Source organism: Eriocheir sinensis, chromosome 22 (genome assembly GCF_024679095.1).
Source record: "Eriocheir sinensis breed Jianghai 21 chromosome 22, ASM2467909v1, whole genome shotgun sequence".
Lineage (NCBI taxonomy): Eukaryota > Metazoa > Arthropoda > Malacostraca > Decapoda > Varunidae > Eriocheir > Eriocheir sinensis.
The window spans coordinates 9,195,230-9,216,819 of NC_066530.1; the positions used below are offsets into that span (position 1 = coordinate 9,195,230).

Genomic DNA, 21,590 nt, shown 5'->3' on the forward strand with positions numbered 1-21,590 from the left:
CACTTCTTCTCTGCTCACAAACCATCACTTTACTATTGTTGACATTTACTTTCAACTTTCTCCTTTTGCATACAGTATCAAAAACACTGACCAAATTTTGTAAGTCACTTTCATTTTCTGCAATGAGCGCTGTGTCATCAGCATATAAGATTGAATTCATCACCCACTTCCTTCCTTCAGCATACATTTTTACTCCAACTTCCCCAACTTTGCCCTTCATTTCTCTCGTAACACCATCTATATAAATATTGAACAACCATGGTGACATGACACACCCCTGCCTCAAGCCTCTTTTTTTTACTGATGTATTAATCCTTATAGAGTCACTGGACGCACTCAAGGCACTGCACAGGAAGGCGAAGCTCTTGGAACTTCAGGGGTGGGTTTCATCAAAGTTCCCAAGGCCTTGGAAGTGTGCTCAAGGAGTCCCAAGCGTGCGAGAAACCTTGCGCATGTTTCATGAAAGCTCCCAAGCCTTGGAACTCTGCCTATCTCGCTCACCACCTTAGGAGGCCGTGTGGGGTCTCCCAAGCGCTCCCAAGGAAGGTGCCAAGCGTCAGACTGTAAACATAGCAGCCCGTGAACAACCCCGACAGCACCAACCACAGAATTTTCGCCTGAGAAGGGACATCTTTAGCGAGTACGATGACACCGAGTTCATGAAGAGGTACAGGGTGGATCGTGCTGGCCTGTTGTTCGTCACTGACTTGGTGCGACACGTGATTGACTGAGAGGACTGAGAGGAGCTGTGCGGTCACAGCGGAGCTGAAAGTGGCGTTGACTCTGCAATACTTCGCCACTGGGAAAATGCAGATGACTTTGGAGTTTCCCGGGCCACAGTCAGCAGAATCATCACCCAGACCGTGGATGCTCTCGTGACACAAGAGAATATGAGGCAGTTCATGGGCTTCCCTTTAAACCGGGGGGAGCAGCAGATAATGAAGGCAAAGTTTGCCGAAATTGCTGGGTTTCCCACTGCGAAGGCACAGATGAGACATCTGCCTCTCCAGGGTGATGATGGAAGTGTTGAGGCCCGTATGTAGGCAGGGCGCCGCCCGGCTAAATGTTTGCTTACACCATGGTGCCGTTGAAGATGCAGACGGAACAAAAATACGTGCACATATTCCTTACAATGAAGATAATATCGCTGTATTTCAACTAAATATCTATTGTTTATATTTATAATTCCATAATTATACATAAGAAGTGTAATTTAGGTTAATTGAAGACATATTGGACGCCAAAGCGACGCGAAGATTGGCAACACTGGTTTCTCCCAAGACCGCCCCCAATCCTACTTGGGAGTGGCTTGTGGCATGGTGATGAAACACGCCCAAGGAATTCTCCCAATTGTGCGTGACGTCACCACGCCTGGGAGAGCACTATGATGAAACCCACCCCAGGTCTCCTGGGCTAAGACCAAGGTACAGGTGTTTGGAGCACAGTCTGTCCATGCAGTGTAGAACTATGACTGGTCTGGTCAAGAAGTCTTTTTGGTGGATTGGATAGGTTCACAGTGTTATGGACTTGTTCACCACAAGTATATGGTGTGGTTAATACCTGTGCAAAGGGACAAACATCTGGATCTTTGAAGTCACTTGTTCTCCCTTTTTTTCTCTATGACTGTGAGACAGGACACTAAATTGTAAATAATGACTGGGAGCATTAGACTGATGCCTTTGGTAATAAATGGCTTTGCGCAGTGGCAGTATTGTAACCAATGAGGCAGGAGGAGGAAGGAAGACACCTACCGAATGGGCGTGAGCTACTCCTGGTGAGGATATATGGGAAGCGAGGAGGGTGCTGAAGCCCTTCAAAGACCCTTCCCATGTCCTCACTAACCGTTTCCCTTTTGTCTCATCAACACCAGAGAGCAGTTCAGCATGCTCTCTAAAGACAGTTCCTCTCTCTTTCTACACCACACTACATTCACACAACACACACACCTTTTCCCAAAATTCAAAATGGCGAAAAACAACACTGTCTCAGAGTCCCCGCCTGGGGGGGGGAGACCATAAATTCACCCAGGGAGGACTCCCCTTCTGGCTGCCGACTTGAGAGGTATCCTGATAACTCCTCAAACCTCCTCCTTATCAATTTCTGCAACATTCGTGGTCTTCGTTCTAATTTTCATTCTGTGGAACACCATCTCTCCTCCTCTAAACCTCATCTTCTCTTCCTCACCGAAACACAGGTTTCTGAGGCTACTGACAGCAACCTCTACTCTGTTCCCTCCTACAGTCTCTATCCTAAATTTCAATCCAAAGCTGGATGTTGCGCCTTCGCAACGACGTCACTTGCTCTCGTGCCCACGACCTTGACTCTTCTGAATTTTCCACCATCTGGCTAAGACTTCATTGTCATTCTATTACTAAATACATCTGTGCTGTTTATCTCTCACCTAACTCTACTAACTATGTAAAATTCTTTGACTATTTGAATTCTAAAGTGGAGCACATCTTGACTCACTCTCCCTTCGCTGAAATCTCCATCTTGGGAGATTTCAATGTTCACCACCAGCTTTGGCTTTCATCCTCTTTCACTGACAAGCCTGGTGAACAAGCCTACAACTTTACTCTCCTCAACGACCTAGAGCATTTTTTTTTTTTTTTTTTTTTTTACATTGCGGCCTATTGCGCCGGTAGGCTTCTTCCCGGTGGATCCTGATGGTCGGTCCAAGGCTTCTTTCCGGTGGGTCCTGATGGTCGGCCCAGCCCGTTCTGGCGCAGGCGAGTGTTTATAGTGGCGCCATCTTGCATTGGCTCATGCTGCCCTCCCAGAGCTCATCTTTGATCCTAGAATCTAGAGTCTGGGTTGATAGGTGGTCTTCTGGACAGCATGTGGGTAGTTTTAAGCCACTCGGCGGCAGCTGAAAAATCCCAGCTTGGTGGCACCGGGCGGGGGTTGAACTCGCGTCCTCCTGAACACGGGGCCACCACTCTGACGACTCAGCCACCCTACACGTATTCCCAGCCGTCTTGGAGACAGGCCCAACATTCTAGAGCTCTTCCTTACCTCTAATCCTTCTGCTTACTCAGTCAAACTGTTCTCTCCGTTGGGCTCCTCCGATCATAACCTTATTTCTGTTTCCTGTCCTATCGCTCCTGTACATCCTCTGGACCCACTGAAGAGGCGATGCTTCTGGCATTTTGCTTCAGCTCCGTGGGACGACCTGAGGATGTACTTTTTCAATTTCCCGTGGAATGATTACTGCTTCCAGGAGAGAGACCCCTCTGTGTGTGCTCAGCACATCTCAGAGGTGATTGTCTCTGGAATGGAGGCATACATTCCACGTTCTTTCTCTACTCCTTATGCTAAAAAGCCTTGGTTTAATCACGCTTGTTCTCGTGCTATTAAAGATAGAGAGGAAGCTCACAAAAGGTTCCAGAGCCTTCGAACTCCCGCTAACTATGACCTTTACATTTCAGCCCAGAATTGTGCCAAATCTATTCTCCGACTTACCAAAACTTCTTTTATCAATAGAAAATGTCAACACCTTGCTTCCAATTCTTCCAGTGACTTATGGCATCTAGCCAAAAATATCTCCTCCAATTTCACTTCTTCCTCTTTCCCTCCTCTCCTTAACCCTGACGGCAGCACTGCCGTCTCATCTGTCTCTAAGGCTGAACTCTTCACTCAAACTTTCTGTAAGAACTCCACCCTGAACGATTCTGGGCATATTCCTCCTACTCATCCCCCCTCTGACTCCTTTATGCCTGTTATTAAGATTCTTCCAAATGATGTTTTCTATGCCTTCTCTGGCCTCAACTCTCAGAAGGCTTATGGACCTGATGGAGTGCCTCCTATTGTCCTTAAAAACTGTGCTTCCGTGTTGACTAACTGCCTGGTCAAACTCTTTCGTCTCTGCCTATCAACATCTACCTTTCCTTCCTGCTGGAAGTATGCCTTTGTACAGCCTGTGCCTAAGAAGGGTGACCGTTCCAATCCCTCAAACTACCGCCCTATAGCTTTACCTTCCTGTCTATCTAAAGCTTTTGAATCAATCCTTAACTGGAAGATTCAAATGCACCTTTCCACTTCTAACCTTCTATCTGATCGCCAGTATGGGTTCCGCATGGGGCGTTCTACTGGCGATCTTCTAGCTCTCTTAACTGACTCTTGGTCATCCTCTCTTAGCCGTTTCGGTGAAACTTTCTCTGTTGTGCTAGACATATCGAAAGCCTTCGATAGTGTCTGGCACCAGTCTTTGCTTTCTAAACTGCCCTCATTCGGATTCTATCCCTCTCTCTGTTCCTTTATCTCCAGTTTCCTTTCCAGCCATTCTATCTCTGCGGTGGTAGACGGTCACTGTTCTCCCCCTAAACCTATCAACAGTGGTGTTCTACAAGGCTCTGTCCTGTGACCCACTCTCTTCCTGTTATTCATCAATGATCTTCTTTCCATAACAAACTGTCCTGTCCACTCATACGCCGACAACTCCACTCTGCATTATTCAACTTCTTTCAATAGAAGACCATCACAACAAGAAGTACACGACTCCAGACTGGAGGCTGCAGAACGCTTAACCTCAGACCTTGCTATCATTTCCGATTGGGGCAGAAGGAACCTTGTGTCCTTCAATGCCTCAAAAACTCAATTTCTCCACCTATCCACTTGACACAGTCTTCCAAACACCTATCCCCTATTCTTCGACAACACTCAGCTATCACCATCTTCAACACTAAACATCCTCGGTCTATCCTTAACTCAAAATCTCAACTGGAAACTTCACATCTCCTCTCCCACTAAATCAGCTTCCTCGAGGTTAGGCGTTCTGTATCGTCTCCGCAAGTTCTTCTCCCCCGCACAGTTGCTATCCATATACAGGGGCCCTTGTCCGCCCTCGTATGGAGTATGCATCTCACGTGTGGGGGGGCTCCACTCATACAGCTCTTCTGGACAGAGTGGAGTCTAAGGCTCTTCGTCTCATCAGCTCTCCTCCTCCTACTGATAGTCTTCTACCTCTTAAATTCCGTTGCAATGTTGCCTCTCTATCTATCTTCTATCGATATTTCCAAGCTGACTGCTCTTCTGAACTTGCTAACTGCATGCCTCCCCCCCTCCCGTGGCCCCGCTGCACACGACTTTCTACTCATGCTCATCCCTATACTCTCCAAACCCCTTATGCAAGAGTTTACCAGCATCTTCACTCTTTCATCCCTCACGCTGGTAAACTCTGGAACAATCTTCCTTCATCTGTATTTCCTCCTGCCTACGACTTGAACTCTTTCAAGAGAAGGGTATCAGGACACCTCTCCTCCCGAAATTGACCTCTCTTTCGGCCACCTCTTTTGATTCTTTTTTAGGATCAGCGAGCAGCGGGCTTTTTTTTTATTATTGTTTCCTTTTTTTGTGTGCCCTTGAGCTGTCTCCTTTGTTGTAAAAAAAAAAAAAAAAAAAAACGAAGTTCATCCTAGGTGCGTTTTGCTGCCTATGCGTACAGCTCCCTTGTTTAGGATATTGGGAAAGGAGCAATATGGCTACCCTCTGACTGGGAAGGTAGCCTACCCCATCCTCACCTTCACGTGGTGGACACTGTTACTATACCCTGCGGGGTAGAACCAACGGGGAGGGGGGCAATGACCATCAGCTGCTTTGTTTTAATCCTTTTAGCCGTGACAAGGAGCAAGTCTCCATAACACTACATTGGACTGGCCACCCATTGGTGGCCTCTAATACATTTATTGAGTTTTTAGAGGCAGGAGCGATGGCGCGATGGAGCGATAGCGAGGGTGGCTGAAGAGAAAGGAATGTATGAGACTGGTGTCTATTAATGTGAATGGTTTAGGTGATGAGGAAAAGAAGAGAGTGATGATTGAAAATTTTGTAAATGGTAGAGTGGATGTATTGGGAGTGAGTGAAACACATATTCGAGGAACTGGTGTGAGTGATGGTAGAGAGGGTACGTGGGAGGGTGTGCCTGGGGGGGTTGTATGGACGGGGATAGATGAGAAGTATAGAGGCAGGAGTAAGGAAGGATGTGCTATTGTGATGTCTGAAAGAGTGTGGAATGGTGTGACTGATTATGGTTGGAAGGGATCAAGAATTGTGTGGGTGAAAGGAAAAGCAGGTTTAGAAAAGTTTGCATGGGTGTGTATTTATGCACCAGTAAATGTGAAAAGTAAAAAAGGACTGAGAGAAAGGGAAGCTTTTTGGGAGGAAGTGAATGCATGTTTGAAGAGTTTTGAGAAAGAAAGGAAACTTATTATGATGGGAGATATGAATGCTAAAGTGGGTGATGGATGTGGTGGGAAAATGGGGGATACCTGGGAAAAATGAAAATGGAGAGTGCCTGGTGGATGTCTGTGCTGAGAGGGGAATGTTCCTTAGCAAACACCTTCTTTCAGCACAAAAATATCCACCGATACACAAGAAGGAGGGGAGAAGATAATGAGCAAAAAGGATTGATTGATTATGTGGCAGTAGATGAAAGGCTTAGAATTTTTTTTTGTGATGCAAAGGTAGTAAGAGGAATGTTCGATGGATCTGACCATCTTGCCGTGCTGGCAAGGTTAAAGATGAAAGAAAAGTGGGTGTTTGAAAAGAAAGGTGAAGTAAAAAAGGAAATACTGAAGATAGAAAAGTTACAGGAAAAAGAAATAAAAGATGAGTACAACCGTGAAATGGCAGAGGCCTTAAGTGAAAAATGGGAAAGTGTAAAAGATAATACAAATATTGAAAAAGTTTTAGGAACATTTAAAGAAATAACGGTAACTACAACAAAAAAAAGTGTAAGGGATGAAAGTGGTGAGAGATGGAAAAAGAAAAGGAAATTCATGGTGGACAGAAGAGATAAGGAGGATAGTAAAAGAGAAAAGGGAACTTTTTAAGAAAATTCAAGAAAGAAATGTCTGAACAAGTAAAAAGGGAAAGGAAAAAGAATTATAGAGAATGCAAAATGAAATTAAAACAAGCAATAAAAGAAAGTAAGAAGAGAGTTGATGAAGACTGGAAAAAGACTAAGTGAAAAATATAAAGGGAACAAGAAATCATATTGGAAAGAAGTAAAAAACAAAAGAAATGCAGAAAATATCTCCTCAAGTAAAATAAATGAAGTTATGGATGAGAATGGAAAGATGTTGAAAGACGGGGAAGCTGTGAAAGAGAGATGGAGAGAATATTTCAAAAACTTAATGAATTTTGAGGATGGACGTCCAGCAGCTGTAACAGCAGCAGTTTTGAGTGGAGGTAGAGGAGGAGTATATAAAGAAAGAAGTATAACATATGAAGAAGTAAATCAGGCAATAAAAAGATTAAAAAATGGAAAAGCAGCAGGAATTGATGGAATCACAGCAGAAATGTTGAAGTGTGGAGGAGATGTAGTCGTTAAATGGATGGTCAAGATATGTGAAGTAGCATGGGAGGGGGGGGGGGGGGATCAGACTGGACGAAAGCCATCATTGTCCCAGTTTACAAGGGGAAGGGCAGGAGAAGGAATGTGGGAGCTATAGAGGTATAAGTCTCCTGAGTATACTCGGAAAGGTATATAGAAAAGTCATAATAGATAGGGTGCAGAGACTTACAGAAGAGAAAATCAGTGAAGAACAAGGAGGCTTCAGGAAGGGAAGGGGATGTGTGGATCAGATATTTGCCTTCAGGATGGTAGTAGAAAAAATAATAGCAAAAGGAAAGAAACTATACACTGCCTTCATGGATTTGGAAAAAGCTTATGACAGAGTCGATTGGATTGCATTGTGGGATGTTTTAAAGATTTATGGTGTGGGAGGAAAACTGCTTAGTGCAATAAAGTCTTTCTATGAGGATGCATCTGCATGTGTCAAAATTACTGGAGAAACAAGTGAACATTTTGAGATTAAAGTGGGCTTAAGACAAGGGTGCGTCAAGTCACCGTGGTTATTTAATATTTATATGGACGGTGTTATTAGAGAAATTAAGGGCAAAGTTGGAGAAGTTGGAGTAAGACTGTTTGATGAGGGAAGGAAGTGGGTACTGAATTCGATACTGTTTGCTGATGACACGGTGCTCATTGCAGAAAATGAAAGTGACCTACAAAATTTGGTCAGTGTTTTTGATAGTGTCTGTAAAAGGAGAAAGCTGAAAGTAAATGTCAACAAAAGTAAAGTGATGGTTTGTGAGCGAAGTAGAAGTGAGGTTGTAGATTTTGTATGCCCATATTGTTGTGATACAGTGAATTTACCGTACCCAACAGTTATGTTTCTCGCAAGACACTTGAACCACTCCAGGACAACTCCACAAAAAGAACACTCAAACCACTTACCACTAATACAGCAGGGGTGCCAGGCTTTCCCCTACAAGCACCTCCCAGCGTTACAACGATAATCCTACAGGCCTGATAGTAATACCTATTTGTAATCACTGTAGGAGGCACTTATCTTTCGAAGGGTTTCAAAAGAAGTGGTCTCTTGAAGTACGTCCTAGAGGAGTCCTGTTGTCCTCGAGACTAAGTATAAAACAGCACTGCCGTGAGTTAATGTGGGGTGAAAGCGCTGAGGTGTTGATTGCTTGAGAGCTGTTGATGGAGTGGGCCGAAAGCCAACCACGTGGGTCTGAAGGGGTATTTTGAATTTCCCCTGCCAGATGGTGTGGCTTTCGATCGGTCAAATTATCCTTGCTCTTTAATAATTTCGCAAGGGCAATTATTATTATTTCATGAAAGGAAACACTGAACTATTGTTATTCCTTTCATGGTAAATGTGTTTAGTCTTCAGGCAGTGAATACGGTGATACTGTCTTGGTCTGGGAGCTGATGAGCGAAGTATGTAAGTACCATCCAAGGCTTATTTGAGCTCAGACGACACTCTTAGTTGGCTTGAAGTCTTGGCCCGAGACTTGTTGCATAAGGGAAATAGTTAATTTGTCTAATCCCCTGGTTAACTGGCCTAATTCATAACAATATAGAGTAGGAATTGAATGTGAAAAAGAATGCAAAATAATTTTGAATGGTGAAGAAATGGAGGAGGTCAATGAGTTTAAGTACATTGGATCAGTTATGTGTAAGCATGGTGGTATGGAGGGAGAGATAAGAGAAAGGGAATTGCAAGGAAGAAGGGTGGTAGGGTCTTTGGGACGAATCATGAATGGCAGAAGTGTGAGCATGGAGGTAAAGAGGGATTTGAGAAATACAATAATAGTACCAACCCTCACATATGCAAGAGAAACCTGGAATGAAAGTCAGAGGTGCAGGCAGTGGAAATGAGTTATTTGAGGAGTGCTTGTGGTGTGAGTAGAATGGATGGAATGAGTAATAAAAGTGTGTACGAGCATTTTGGAATGTGTCACAGGGGTGAAGGGAAGAAGTGTGGAGTGGTGGAAGAAGTGAAGCGACAGATTTTAAAGTGGTTTGGCCACATGGAGCGAATGGAGGAAAGTAAGATGACCAGAAGGGTGTATGTGAGTGAGATAGAGGGAGGGAATGCTAGAGGACGACCTCCAGTGAAATGGAGGGATAGGGTGCAAGAGTACGTTAGGGAGAGGGGAGAAAGATCTTTGAGAAACTTTGAGCAGGCAAGGAGGGAGTGTCTGGATAGAGAAAGTTGGAAGCTCTTCTACCGTGGCCATCCCCTGTGGGAGCTCCTAGGAGCAGGCGTCGATGAAATGAATAAATGAGAATCGTTCACTAATGCTAGAAGGACTTAATGTCAAACCGATAAATACTCCGAGACTGATTTGAGGCCTTATACCTGCATAGTCTGTAAACGCCAACTCCTGCTATACAAATATGTGACACACTACCCAAAAGTCGACCTTGCTCAACAGGTTGTTTCTGTAAGAGAGAATGCCAGGTGCAGGAGGCCAAGGGGAAGCCCACAGATTTCATGGCTTGAACAAGTTGATGGATGTTGCCAGGAGATTTTTAGCATGTGAAGGGGCCTACATGGAGACTTGTCCAGAGAGCTCCTGCAGGATTGGTGTTGTAGAGTGGGCAAGATGATGTGCCCACAGGCATATGCCCCCATTGATTGTTTGATTAAAAGACCAAATAGAAACTAATAACAGATGAAGTTCAACATAATGAAAGTTGTGAATCTAATTTCCTACTTGTTAGTGCTGATGGCATACAGCTGTCACATCTATTTTTAAGGCTGAACTTTTCACTCAAACTTTCTCTGAAAATTCCACTTTGGACAGAACAAGGCATTTTATTTTCCCTTTACTCATACCCCTTCTGACTTTACTAGTCCTGATATTTAGATTCTTAATCATAATGATTTCTATGCCCTTTCTGGCATAAAAAATCCTCTGATGGCTTATGGACCCTCCTATTACCTATATAAACTGTGCTTCTGCTCTGACACCCTGCCTGGTCACACTCTCACTTATGTCTTTCAATATATATCATACCTTTCTGCTGGAAGTGCGCTAGCACACAACGTGCCTAAGAAGGGTGCCTGCTCTAACCTTTCAAATTGCCTTCGTATAGTTTTCCTTTCTTGTCATATCAAAGATTTATAAACAATCCTGAGCAGAAAATTTCATAAGCATCTATCAACTTCTAACCTTTTCCCTCATCACCAGTAGTGTATCCTCAAGGGACTGGTGACTTCTTGCCTTCCCAATTGATTCCTGGTCATTCTCTTCACAATATCAGTGAAGCTTTTCCACTTCTTACACTATCTTAAAATGGCTGAAACTTCCTGGGTGATTATTCATGGAAATATGATTTGGAGGTTGTCCAGACAAAAGGAGAGGAGGGCAAAGGTGCACTCAGAGTCAGAAATTGCATCCTGATCCTCTGGTACAGTGAATCACCAGTTGAGGTTTGTGTAATTGTGCTTCGTGTGGACAGAGGAGCAGGGAGACAGGAGAGAGGGTCAGAGTGGGTATTTACTATTCCGACCCATGGGAATATAAATAATCAGTATTGCCAGCGAGTCAATGTAGCTAGCTCACCAATAAGGGAAAGGTTAGTTTCATTCAACTTTTGCTTAAATGCAATTTTTTGTTGTATACACTTTTGCTGTAGAGGAACCAAGTGTCTCTGATGCTGTCTGTCCCAGTCTTTCTGGCAATATTAGTTGCATGTCTCTCCACGGAACAAAACTCTAATTCCCCCCTCTGACCCTGCCTCTCCAGCCACCCCAGCAACTTGCTCCTCTCTCCTGATGAAGCACCATTGTTCAAACCTCAGCTGGGGATTCACTGTACCAGGGGGATCTGGACAAGACTTTTGACAGCGAGTGACACAGGGGCAGAGTGGTGTTTGTGACCTGAGACTGCTGTGTATTGAGACTCAAAAACAAAAATACATAGATAGGTTATTGCAGAGGAAGAAATATTCAATTCAGTGAGAACTTTTTGCTAGAAACATTGCACATTTGTCGTCAAGCCACTAATTTGTTACTTAATATTTCACCAGCAGAGAAGAAGATTGTGCAGAAACGTGTTGTTGGAGCAGCTGAGCAAAGAGGAACAGTAAAAAATAAAAGGGTAATGTAGCATTCCTTATCTGAAACTTTATAATCTGGCAGATTGTTTTCTCACAGTGTATAATTTGATAATATTAATTTATTGGTATTTATTCATGTAACTTTTTCTTACCCAGTGTTGTAAACTTTAGTCCTTTTCCTCAAACTGAAATTTTACTAACAAAACATTAATGTTTTACAGAGTGGTAGAAATGCAGCAAGTGTGAAGAAGCAGCATCAGGCAGCCAACAGCCAGGAGACTTACAGCAACAACAGCAGCAAGCAAGAAGAATCAAATGACCGGCAAATGTCTTCCTCAGAAGCGAGTCACAGCAGTGATTCAGAGGGCGTGGTGGCAGTGGTTTCCAAGGCAAGAAAGGTGAAAATACAAAGTTTTTATATGTGGACACTATTACACCATCTGTCATATATTTAATATGAGTGGTGGCTGTTCGATCAACATTATAAGTATCCTAAGGCAAAAAGATAAAGATATTCATAATTGACTTTCAAATGTGAATGTTATTACACTACATATGTATATTTTATCATGTATAATAGTTTTTTACTCAGCACAATCATCTCACTCATGAAAATGGAAAAATCTAATTAGTTTTCATATATGGATGCCTTGGCACTGTTGTTCATATGTTTGATTACGTACGGCATCTTTATTGTTCATCACATTCATCATATTTCTCTATGTCTTGCAGCGAGGGTCGGGGAACTCAAAACAACCTCCCAAAACTTATTTTTCAGTACAGGATCTTATTTTGCCTTTCAGAACAACAAAGCCAGAATATATATTGAAGTGTCAAGCCTAAAGTTGCAGCCAGACTGTGGAATTCTTCAGGACCCACAGGTGGAGCTGATATTTGTTGACTACCATGGGTTCCTGGGTCTCCCTCCTGACCAGCTGGAAACACCTCTCTCCCTGCCAAAGAATGCACCAGACAACACACTGACATTTAACTTCAGGCAAGGTCTGGTTGATGCTGCAATCTGTGTTTCCTCTTTGATGTTTAAGACCATCTTTTTATTTTCTAGTAAAGAAGGCAGACCAGGAATTAAAAATATTAGACAGAAAATGTTTACCGTCAAAGATATTGCTCCAGTAAAGATTAGTAGAAGCTAAATGGGGAGTATCATACCCTGGGGAGTATCATGCCCAATTATTAGCAGAATTATCATATGTTATTATGTGATTGACTTCCTGTTATTTCTAATAAATCCAGAGAATAGATGACACAAAGTGAAATGGCTGTAGCTTATAAGGTGGCGATATTCAGCTTCAAAACTGATTGTAACAGAAGCATATTAAGGATATTTTTTCTCTTTTGTAGTCCTTGGGTTGTTTCTTCTCATGAAAAAATAAGAACAATAAATTTTGGGAGGCAATGACTGAGTGGTCAGCATGCAGGCAGGTGATCTGGACACCTGCATTCAAATCCAACGAGCTGCTACCAGCTGACAATTTTCAGCCATCACTGAGTGGCTGGAGACAACCCACTCGCTGCCCTGAGAAAACTCCCTTTCAACCCAGGTTTCAGTGAAACTTATCGAGTGAAGTTTCAGGGGGCAGCATGTGCTAAGCATGATGGCGCCACTACAGAATACACTCAACCCTCAATTTCCCGCACTTGCAGCGGTCTGGGAATCACAAATGTCTGGGAACTGAGAATCACTACAGTCTTGGGGCCACGGCCCATTCCCAAATGTTTATCTTAAGGGGCGCGTTTGAGCCAAGATTAAGAAAAAACCCCTAAAATTCAATTTTCTGTTTTTCGCATTTCTACTAAGGTCTATGTTCATGGATAACTGTTTTAAAATATCTTAGCAGTACGATGCCTATTTCCAATGGAAATTAGTCATTATCTGACACTATCTCAGGCCTGGAGTGGCACGCAACCGCGCTCTAGAACAAAGGTGTTATGTGTTTATTACGTTATTTATATGATTTTTAGGCAGTTTTTCGATATATGTAGCTGCAAAGCAGCTGACTGACGAAGTTATTGACAAGCTTTCCTCATACTACACAAAGGCTGTCAGAGACAAGCATGAGACTGTTGGTAGCATGAGGTCAGTGATAATGGCCAGCTATTAACACCACACTGCCACCAAAAATGAATAACATCGGCTGTGCCCCAAGAGTCAAGCCTCATGGTGCTGGGTGCAGAGAAGCCTGGCAAAAGGGGAGAGACCAGCACCACACACTGACAAGAGGATTTACTTGTCCCACATATCATACGACAACCTCAGCCTCATCAGGACGGTGTACCGTGACCTCACAAGACCAGAGCTGCTGGAAAAGTGCCTGAAGGGGAGGACACAGAACAGAAATGAGAGCCTACATGGAAAGGTCTGGAGGAAGGCTTCAAAAGACAAATTCTGTGGCCTACATAGGACTGTCTTTGTGTCCCAGGTCACAATCCTGGAGCATAACTTTGGGCACAGTAAAGCCAACCTCCTGACCTTGCTTGGGTTCAAGAGGTCCTCCAACTTCATAGATTCTCTTGAGCGGGAGGAAGAGAGGACAAGCAGAACCAAGAACAAGAAGAGGAAGAAGAAAAAGAAAAGAAAACAAGCCAGCGAGGCAGCAGAAAAAACATTATAAGCCTGGAGGCTTCTGAGTAAAAACCTATCTACAGTGAGTGGGGTGGTGCCCCATGATACCCACACCATTGAGTGTATAATATCCTTTGAAAAGGAGGGGACCAGGTACCATAACTCAGAAATATCTGTAGAATAAAAAATACATTGAAGAAATAGCATATCAAACATATTATGGTAACGAAATGTAAAAACAATGATTTCTCAAAATTTAAGTTATTGGCATTTTTGGTTAAAATTCTGATAGGCTATAAAAGACATTTCTAATTGGATAAGTTTATTCAATACAGTAATGGTAAGACTATATTTCCATCAAGACAAAACTCCTCTAAGCGCCATAGAATATTTTTTTCATATATTTTACATCGAAACAGCGAAATGTGTTTGGTTACGTAATAAAAAAAAATATTATTATATATATGGAAACAAAACATTGCCAACACATATTGGCCAAATGTTAGCACTGAGGTTACTTTACATTGACCAATGAACAAAAAAGCTGAAAACTCATATATAAAAAAGTTATTTAGAACTCAAATTCGGTCAAAAAAGTTCCCCCCCCCAAAAAAAAAAAAAAAAAATTTTTTTTGTCGATCAGGCTCAAACTTTGCCAGAGGTGTTAGATTATAGTCTACTTTATTGTGTAAATTTTACAGCCAAAAATATGCAACTTCATATGCTCTCTAAGACTACGCGCCCCTTAACTCTCTCTGGCTGTTGCCAATAATAAGTACTTGGCGCAGACTTTTACCACACTTTGTCCAACACATTTAAGCAGCACATTCAAGAAAGATCAAGTAAAACAAGTCATTTAAAGTGTTGTATTTCACCAACAAAGGACAAAATGTTAGTGTTTGTCTCTGCTATTTTCTTTTTTGACTTGACCCCTTCAACACGAGGACGTGTATACTGCATCCTTACGTGTGCCATACCATATCCGAGGACGCGCATACTGCGTCCTGGCTCGCTTTAGCCAGTATATGAGTTAATTCATCTCTGTATATTTATGCTTACATCTCAAAATTATCAATTAACTTTATGTGCACCATTTAATTCTGCATGTTTTCATATATAATACATGATGATTATGTTGAGTTTATGGCTGAAAACTTGTTACAGTCACCCCCCGCCGTTCGCGGTCTCACCCATCGCGGTTTCGCGTATTCGCGGTCAACTAATTGTGACCCCCCCCCGCTTATACGCGGCCCCAGTTTCGCGTATACGCGGATGCATTGACGCTAAATAGGAAGGCAGAGAGGAGGGAGGGAGGCAGAGAAGAGGGGGGAAGGGAGAGAGGAGGGAGGGAGGGAGGCAGAGAGGGGAAGGGAGAGGACGGAGGATGGCAGAGAGGGAGGGAGGGAGGCAGAGAGGAGGGAGGGAGAGGCAGAGAGGAGGGGAAGGGAGAGAGAGGGAGGGAAGGCAGAAAGGAGGGAGGGAGGGAGGCAGAGAGGAGGGGGGAAGGGAGAGAGGAGGAAGGAAGGCAGAGGAGGGAGGAGGAGGCAGAGAGGAGGGGGAAGGGAGAGAGGAGGAAGGAAGGCAGAGAGGAGGGAGGGAGGGAGGCAGAGAGGAGGGGAAGGGAGAGAGGAGGAGGAAGGCAGAGAGGAGGGAGGCAGAGAGGATGGGGGAAGGGAGAGAGGAGGGAGGAAGGCAGAGAGGAGGGAGGGAGGAGGCAGAGAGGGGGGAAGGGAGAGAGGAGGAGGAAGGCAGAGAGGAGGGAGGAGGGAGGCAGAGGGGGAAGGGAGAGGAGGAGGAAGGCAGAGAGAGGGAGGAGGGAGGCAGAGAGGAGGGAGGAGGCAGAGAGGAGGGGGAAGGAGAGAGGAGGAGGAAGGCAGAGAGGAGGGAGGGAGGAGGCAGAGAGGAGGGGAAGGGAGAGAGAGGAGGCGGGCAATGGACGTTAGGTTGCTCCTGAGTGACGCCACGTTAGACTGTGACGTCATGCTTTCCTATTGGCCAGCAGCTCACTCAGGGACGACTGCTATTGGTCGAGATTTTCTCATAGCAACATTATCCTAAAAAAAAAAATTCACGCGCCGCCACACTGCAGTGTTGCCAGATTGGGCTACTTATCGCAAATTGGGCTACTTTTGGGTCTTCTGTGCTACTAAATTTTGACCCCAGGGTGAGTGTTGATTATATATTGTTGTCTAACAAGGTCTTGTCTCATTTCAGTCATTAAAAAGAACGAAAAAAACATGTTTTATATGACGTGTCAGAGGTGACTTCCCCAAATGCATATTTTCCCATAGGGTTATAGTCCCATTGTTTGTGATTCATATCGCGCCGAAGTCCGGGAACGAAATACCCGCGAACGGCGGGGGATGACTGTATATTCAATAACGATATTTGAAATTTGGCGCACGCAGTGATCTCGGATACGGCGTGAGGCGCTGTTTTGGCCCAGCCGTAGTGAAGGGGTTAAGGTGCTTAAACACATCATACTACTGTAAATTATATATAAATGAATGTTTCTTTCTATAAAAATCAGGTAATGAAAATATCAAACGCATAATAAAAAGTGGATCATAACTACCAGAAGCTGCTCAGCTGATACATATAAACAAACACGCAGCGTCAATGGCAGCAATGCAGTATTCACCATTTTCTTTTGCAACTCCCCAGTCAGCCAAATATATTATACTGCTACAAATTACTGATGTACTTAAGTCCAGTACATACTGTATTTACATGCAAATGTAAGGTCACAGCACAGTCGCTCAGTAGCACAAGCCAATACTAAATGAGTACAGTAAACCCTCAGTTATGCGGGTGCACCGTATCCGACCTCGCCCGTATCCGGGAGTTTTAAAAAATATTTGATTTTTTCCAAATTTTTTTTTAAATTGTCGTGTGCCGCCAAGTCGTTCAAATTGCCTGCGCGATGCCTCTAAGAGTCTAAGGCCTAAGCTTTGCCCGGGTAGTGTACCGCACCCGTAAGGCGCGCCCCAGCTTGCACGTAGCAATGATATTGACGTCATGGTGCGAAGGTTTGCAGGAAAGCTGTGTGCTTCGCAGTACAACTGGCACGTAAATGTTCTTGCCGAGCGCTGCAGACCATATCAAAGTGACGAAAGTCAAGGCAGTGCAGATTTAAATGGCGGGAGTGTCAAAGGACTGTTTAAATGAAACACACAGTGCAAACCCTAGCTTAAGCCTTGATGACTGCCTAAATCCAGACTGGACTAGGTGAGTAGGGCTCCGTCCCCGTGGAGAAGGCGTGCAGGTCCATTAGCACTCCTGCGGGAGTGAGGGCAGAATAAGAAATGCGGATAAGTACCGCCCTCGGTCTGACATGTGAAAGAAGGATTTTACCATGCTTACGGTAAGGCGAGTTAAGGGGCCCGCAGGGGTTCGGGAGTCCTGTGGGCCAGCCCAATCTGGAGGTGCGGGCTGGCCATAAATCGTGGTTACTTCTTGTGGCTGGCCTCCCCGTAGTCCTGCTGGATGCACTGTGCAGGGAGTACCCGCCCCACCTGGCTCGCAAGCGCAATACGGTGTAACTAAACAGCCACATGTCAACGCGCAAGCGGATGCGCCAGGTTGTCATTGACTCCTTGGTTATCCTCCCCACTCACACTCAGAGTGGGGTGGCCTGGCGTACTTGCCTGGTGTCTGTGGGCCTTCGGGCTCATTGCCGGGCTTAAAAGGGTAGCGCCCTGGGGTGCCTGCCCGGGCATCCGTATAGAAGCCTGCTTTGAGCACTTGATGCCCATTGCCAGCCCGGAACCCTTCGGGCATCGCTCTGGTATGCCTTCTGGTTGACCCGGGTGGTAAAGCCCGCGGTGCTCGTAGCCACGAGGTTGCTAACACAGCTACGCAGCAATAAAGCCGCAGGCGCGCACCTAAGAACAGCACAGAGCATCGGCTTTCCAGTCTTGTACAACTGGACCCGTAAAAAGTTTCTTGTGGCAGAGCTGGGTCTGCTAGAAAGCCTACGTGGTAAACACGATGGTGCAGACTTGGGCGGTTAAGCTGCCACAAATACCTGGGCTTTTCTGGGTTGGGTCCAGGCCCCGCTGCTGTGACTGGCCAGGCAGGGGAACATTAGCTGCTGCCTGTGAACACAGGGCTAGGCACCCCAGCAGTGGGTTAGTGTCTGAGCCTGTCGTGCTTAATTGCTGAATCCCAAGTAACAGATCCCCCCAAGGTGCAGCAGGACTGCGATAAGCCAGGGAGAGATTGCCGCGAGTGCTAACCGTGACAACGCTGCTCGAACCCTTTTCTCAGCGCCCGGAGCACGTCAATCATTTCACTCCCTGGTGCAGACTGACTGCTACAAAGCCATGGGGCGTACCATATTATGAGTAGGCTATGGACAGAAGCAGCTATGCAGTACTCTGTCGTTGCCTTTATGGCAGGCCATGATCCAAAGTTGGGTTTTGGGGTCTGTAGACTTAACCTGCACCATATCCGGGTTTTTCCCATATCCGGGTGCCCCCGGGGCTCTATTAACCCGGATACCAGAGGGTTTACTGTATATCCACCATGCACATTGCCACCAAGTGGGTGTGGACTTTGACCAGAGACGAAATCTGAAGTTTGGCCCGACTTCTGTTTTGATAACCGGGCCTGACCGGGCATATGTCTGGCAATAGTCGAAGGTAGCCAGACCACAGATTTTTGGCCCAGACTTGACCGGGCATATGTCTGGCAATAGCCGAAGGTAGCCAGACCACAGATTTTTGGCCCAGACTTGACCGGGCATATGTCTGGCAATTGCTGGACCCCAGATTATGTCCAGAAAGCCGTTATCCGGGAAATCAAGGTCTGGAAAATCGCAGGTTGAGTGTATTAGCCATCATTAATGGGCTACAGCTGAGCAACAGGCCCCATCAAGAAAGCCTTTTGGCAATATGGGTCAAATATAAAAAAAGAAAAAAAAATATGGAAAGTGTAATGATATCAATCATGGTATCATCATCATATTATTCTAGTTCTCTTAAGGGGGGAGTCCGGTTTGGAGACCCCAAAAATATAAAAAAAATGACTTTGTGAAAAAAATATATTTGGTAGGTATACATTTTGGCAACTATCTCGCAGATTGAAGATGATAAAAAAAAACTCATAGTAAACCTGAAAAAAGCTTCCTAGTGTGTTTTAACGGGATCGCGATCCATCAATAAACTTTATCAGCCCATATCTCAAAACATAAGTTATTCCCCTTCTAACGTTAACCTTGGAGCCAGTTTTAGCTTGATTTCAATGAAACAAAGACTAAAAGGCAGAGGAATACTTTCTCTTCAAATCATCGTCGCTGTTTTTTTTATATATGTCTGGTTTAATTTTATATTAATATTTTTTTGGTCAAAAAAAGGCAAAAAAACACACAAAAAAAAAATCATAAAACAAATTCAAAAGCTGAAATGAAAAATCTAACGACGAAGAAACATTTCATATTATAACGTCTCTAAGTCACAGAAAAATGAAGGTTGTGGGGCCAATAATAACGACGGAGATTCGCTTTTAAATTTTCGTTGTAGTTGTAGTTGGAGGGGGGGGGAGGGGGACAAGAATGTGGGTCAATGTCTAATGTTGATGTAAATGAAGCCAATACTTCACAACATAAAAATCAGAGCGATTCATGCATATTTACCGGAGATATGGCACCCCCGATCTAAACCGGACTCTCCCCTTAACAGGAGTATCATGTAGCAGGCATTTTTTCTTATTTACATAGCCATTAATGTGTCTTTTACTATTAAAAACTAATCTTTGTATTCTCAGAGTTCAACGTGGATAAGAGGCAGCACCCAGCCCAAGCCCAAGCCCTGAGGGAGCTGATGGGCAGCCGCGGCATCCTCAAGTTCACCATCACCTCAGAGCCGCCAGAGGAGCTGCAGGACACATTGGACTGCCAGGACTTAGGGTGAGGTGCTGCGCTTGTGTATTATTATTACAGTTCACCATATTCTTAAATTTTGCTGCCCACGTACACACAATTGACAAGGCTTTCTTAGGAGCTTTCAGCTTTTCCAGGGGTAGTTTTATGATCCTTCTGATAGTTTGACCCTTCTTCTTTACCATGAACATAAAAAAGTCAATTAGAACCCTACTGATCTCCTTTTTGGCCTCAGGAAATAGTTGATGTGAGAGGTAGGAATGTCTGACCATACTGAGCAGTAACAAAAAACTGACTATATACAGCAACCACTGGGACTCAGAGGTGCCAAATACGTGAAAATTCTAATATTTGGGGTGTTTTGAAAGTTCATCATGTAGTAATTTCCTTCAGCCAAACATTTACACAGATACCATCCACACATAGATGCCTCTCCTGCCTGTAAGTATGTATGCATATACTTACTGAGGCACTGACCACTGAGGGACTTCAGCACAACCATTATCGCCCAAATATCCACTAATAATGGGAGCACGTGGGAAAACTAAGGGAACAAATGGATACAGCATTCTTCACCTTGGCCACAACTAATTGATTTGCTTATACCCTGCCTTCACCACCTCTCTCTCTCTCTCTCTCTCTCTCTCTCTCTCTCTCTCTCTCTCTCTCTCTCTCTCTCTCTCTCTAACGTGACATGACACCGATTTTTAAGAAAGGAGACAAAAAAATACCAGGTAACTACCGACCCATTAGTCTAACTTCAGTTGTAGGTAAGCTACTTGAGAGCATAATTAGAGACAAAATAATGAGTTACCTCGAAAGCCACTCATTAATTGGGGATTCACAACATGGCTTCCGTAACAAAAGATCCTGCCTATCAAACCTATTGATCTTTTATAACGACCTCTTCTCAGTTTATGACGTAACCAAATCATTGGACATAGTCTATCTTGATTTCCAGAAAGCGTTCGATAAAGTCCCACATCATAAATTACTTTATAAATTAAAGCAAATAGGTATTGACTGTCAAGTAAACCAATGGATCACAAATTGGTTGAGCAACAGACAACAAAGAGTGGTGATTGACGGATTTAACTCAGAGTGGGCGCCAGTCACTAGTGGCGTCCCTCAGGGCTCGGTTCTTGGCCCAGTGCTCTTCATTATATTTACATCAAAGACGTGGATGTTGGACTCAATAATCGCATTAGTAAATTTGCAGATGACACAAAGATCGGTAACTCGGTTCTCACTGACGAAGACAGGCAAAGCCTCCAAGAGGATTTGCACCAAATTTCAGCTTGGTCGGATAGATGGGAGATGCCCTTTAACATAGACAAGTGCCAGGTCCTTCAAGTTGGAACAAGAAATAAGAAGTTCGATTACGAAATGCGCGGCGTTAAACTCACAAGCGTTCAATGCGTTAAGGACCTTGGGGTCAAAATCGCGTCAAACCTCAAATTCTCACATCAATGCATCGATGCAGCAAATAAAGCGAACAGAATGTTGGAGCTTCATTAAAAGAAACATTTTATTCGAGAATAAAGATGTAATACTTCCACTCTACAATAGTTTAGTCAGACCCCACTTGGAATATGCAGTACAGTTTTGGTCTCCTCACCATGCAAAGGACATTGCTAAATTAGAAGGTGTTCAGCGTCGGGCAACCAAAATGATCCCTTCCTTGCGCAACAAATCCTACGAAGAAAGGCTTTCCACCCTTAACCCTTAAACTGCGGAGGACTAAATGCCGGATATTT

At 44.2% G+C, this 21,590-nt stretch overlaps 1 protein-coding gene across 6 annotated transcripts in view; it reads left to right on the plus strand.

Moving 5' to 3' along the window:
• The window catches only part of LOC127002002 (protein fantom-like), a 152,831-nt gene that overhangs the window by 113,008 nt on the left and 18,233 nt on the right, over positions 1-21,590 (plus strand). For 4 of the 6 annotated variants that reach the window (XM_050867319.1, XM_050867320.1, XM_050867316.1 and 1 more), the window contains 4 exons: positions 11,339-11,409; positions 11,590-11,766; positions 12,172-12,370; positions 19,719-19,860. In XM_050867319.1, the coding sequence (XP_050723276.1) occupies positions 11,339-11,409; positions 11,590-11,766; positions 12,172-12,370; positions 19,719-19,860 (589 nt within the window). Of the gene's footprint in view, positions 1-321; positions 2,231-11,338; positions 11,410-11,589; positions 11,767-12,171; positions 12,371-19,718; positions 19,861-21,590 lie in introns of those variants that run through there. The other 2 variants (XM_050867318.1, XM_050867321.1) reach the window with 2 other exon arrangements.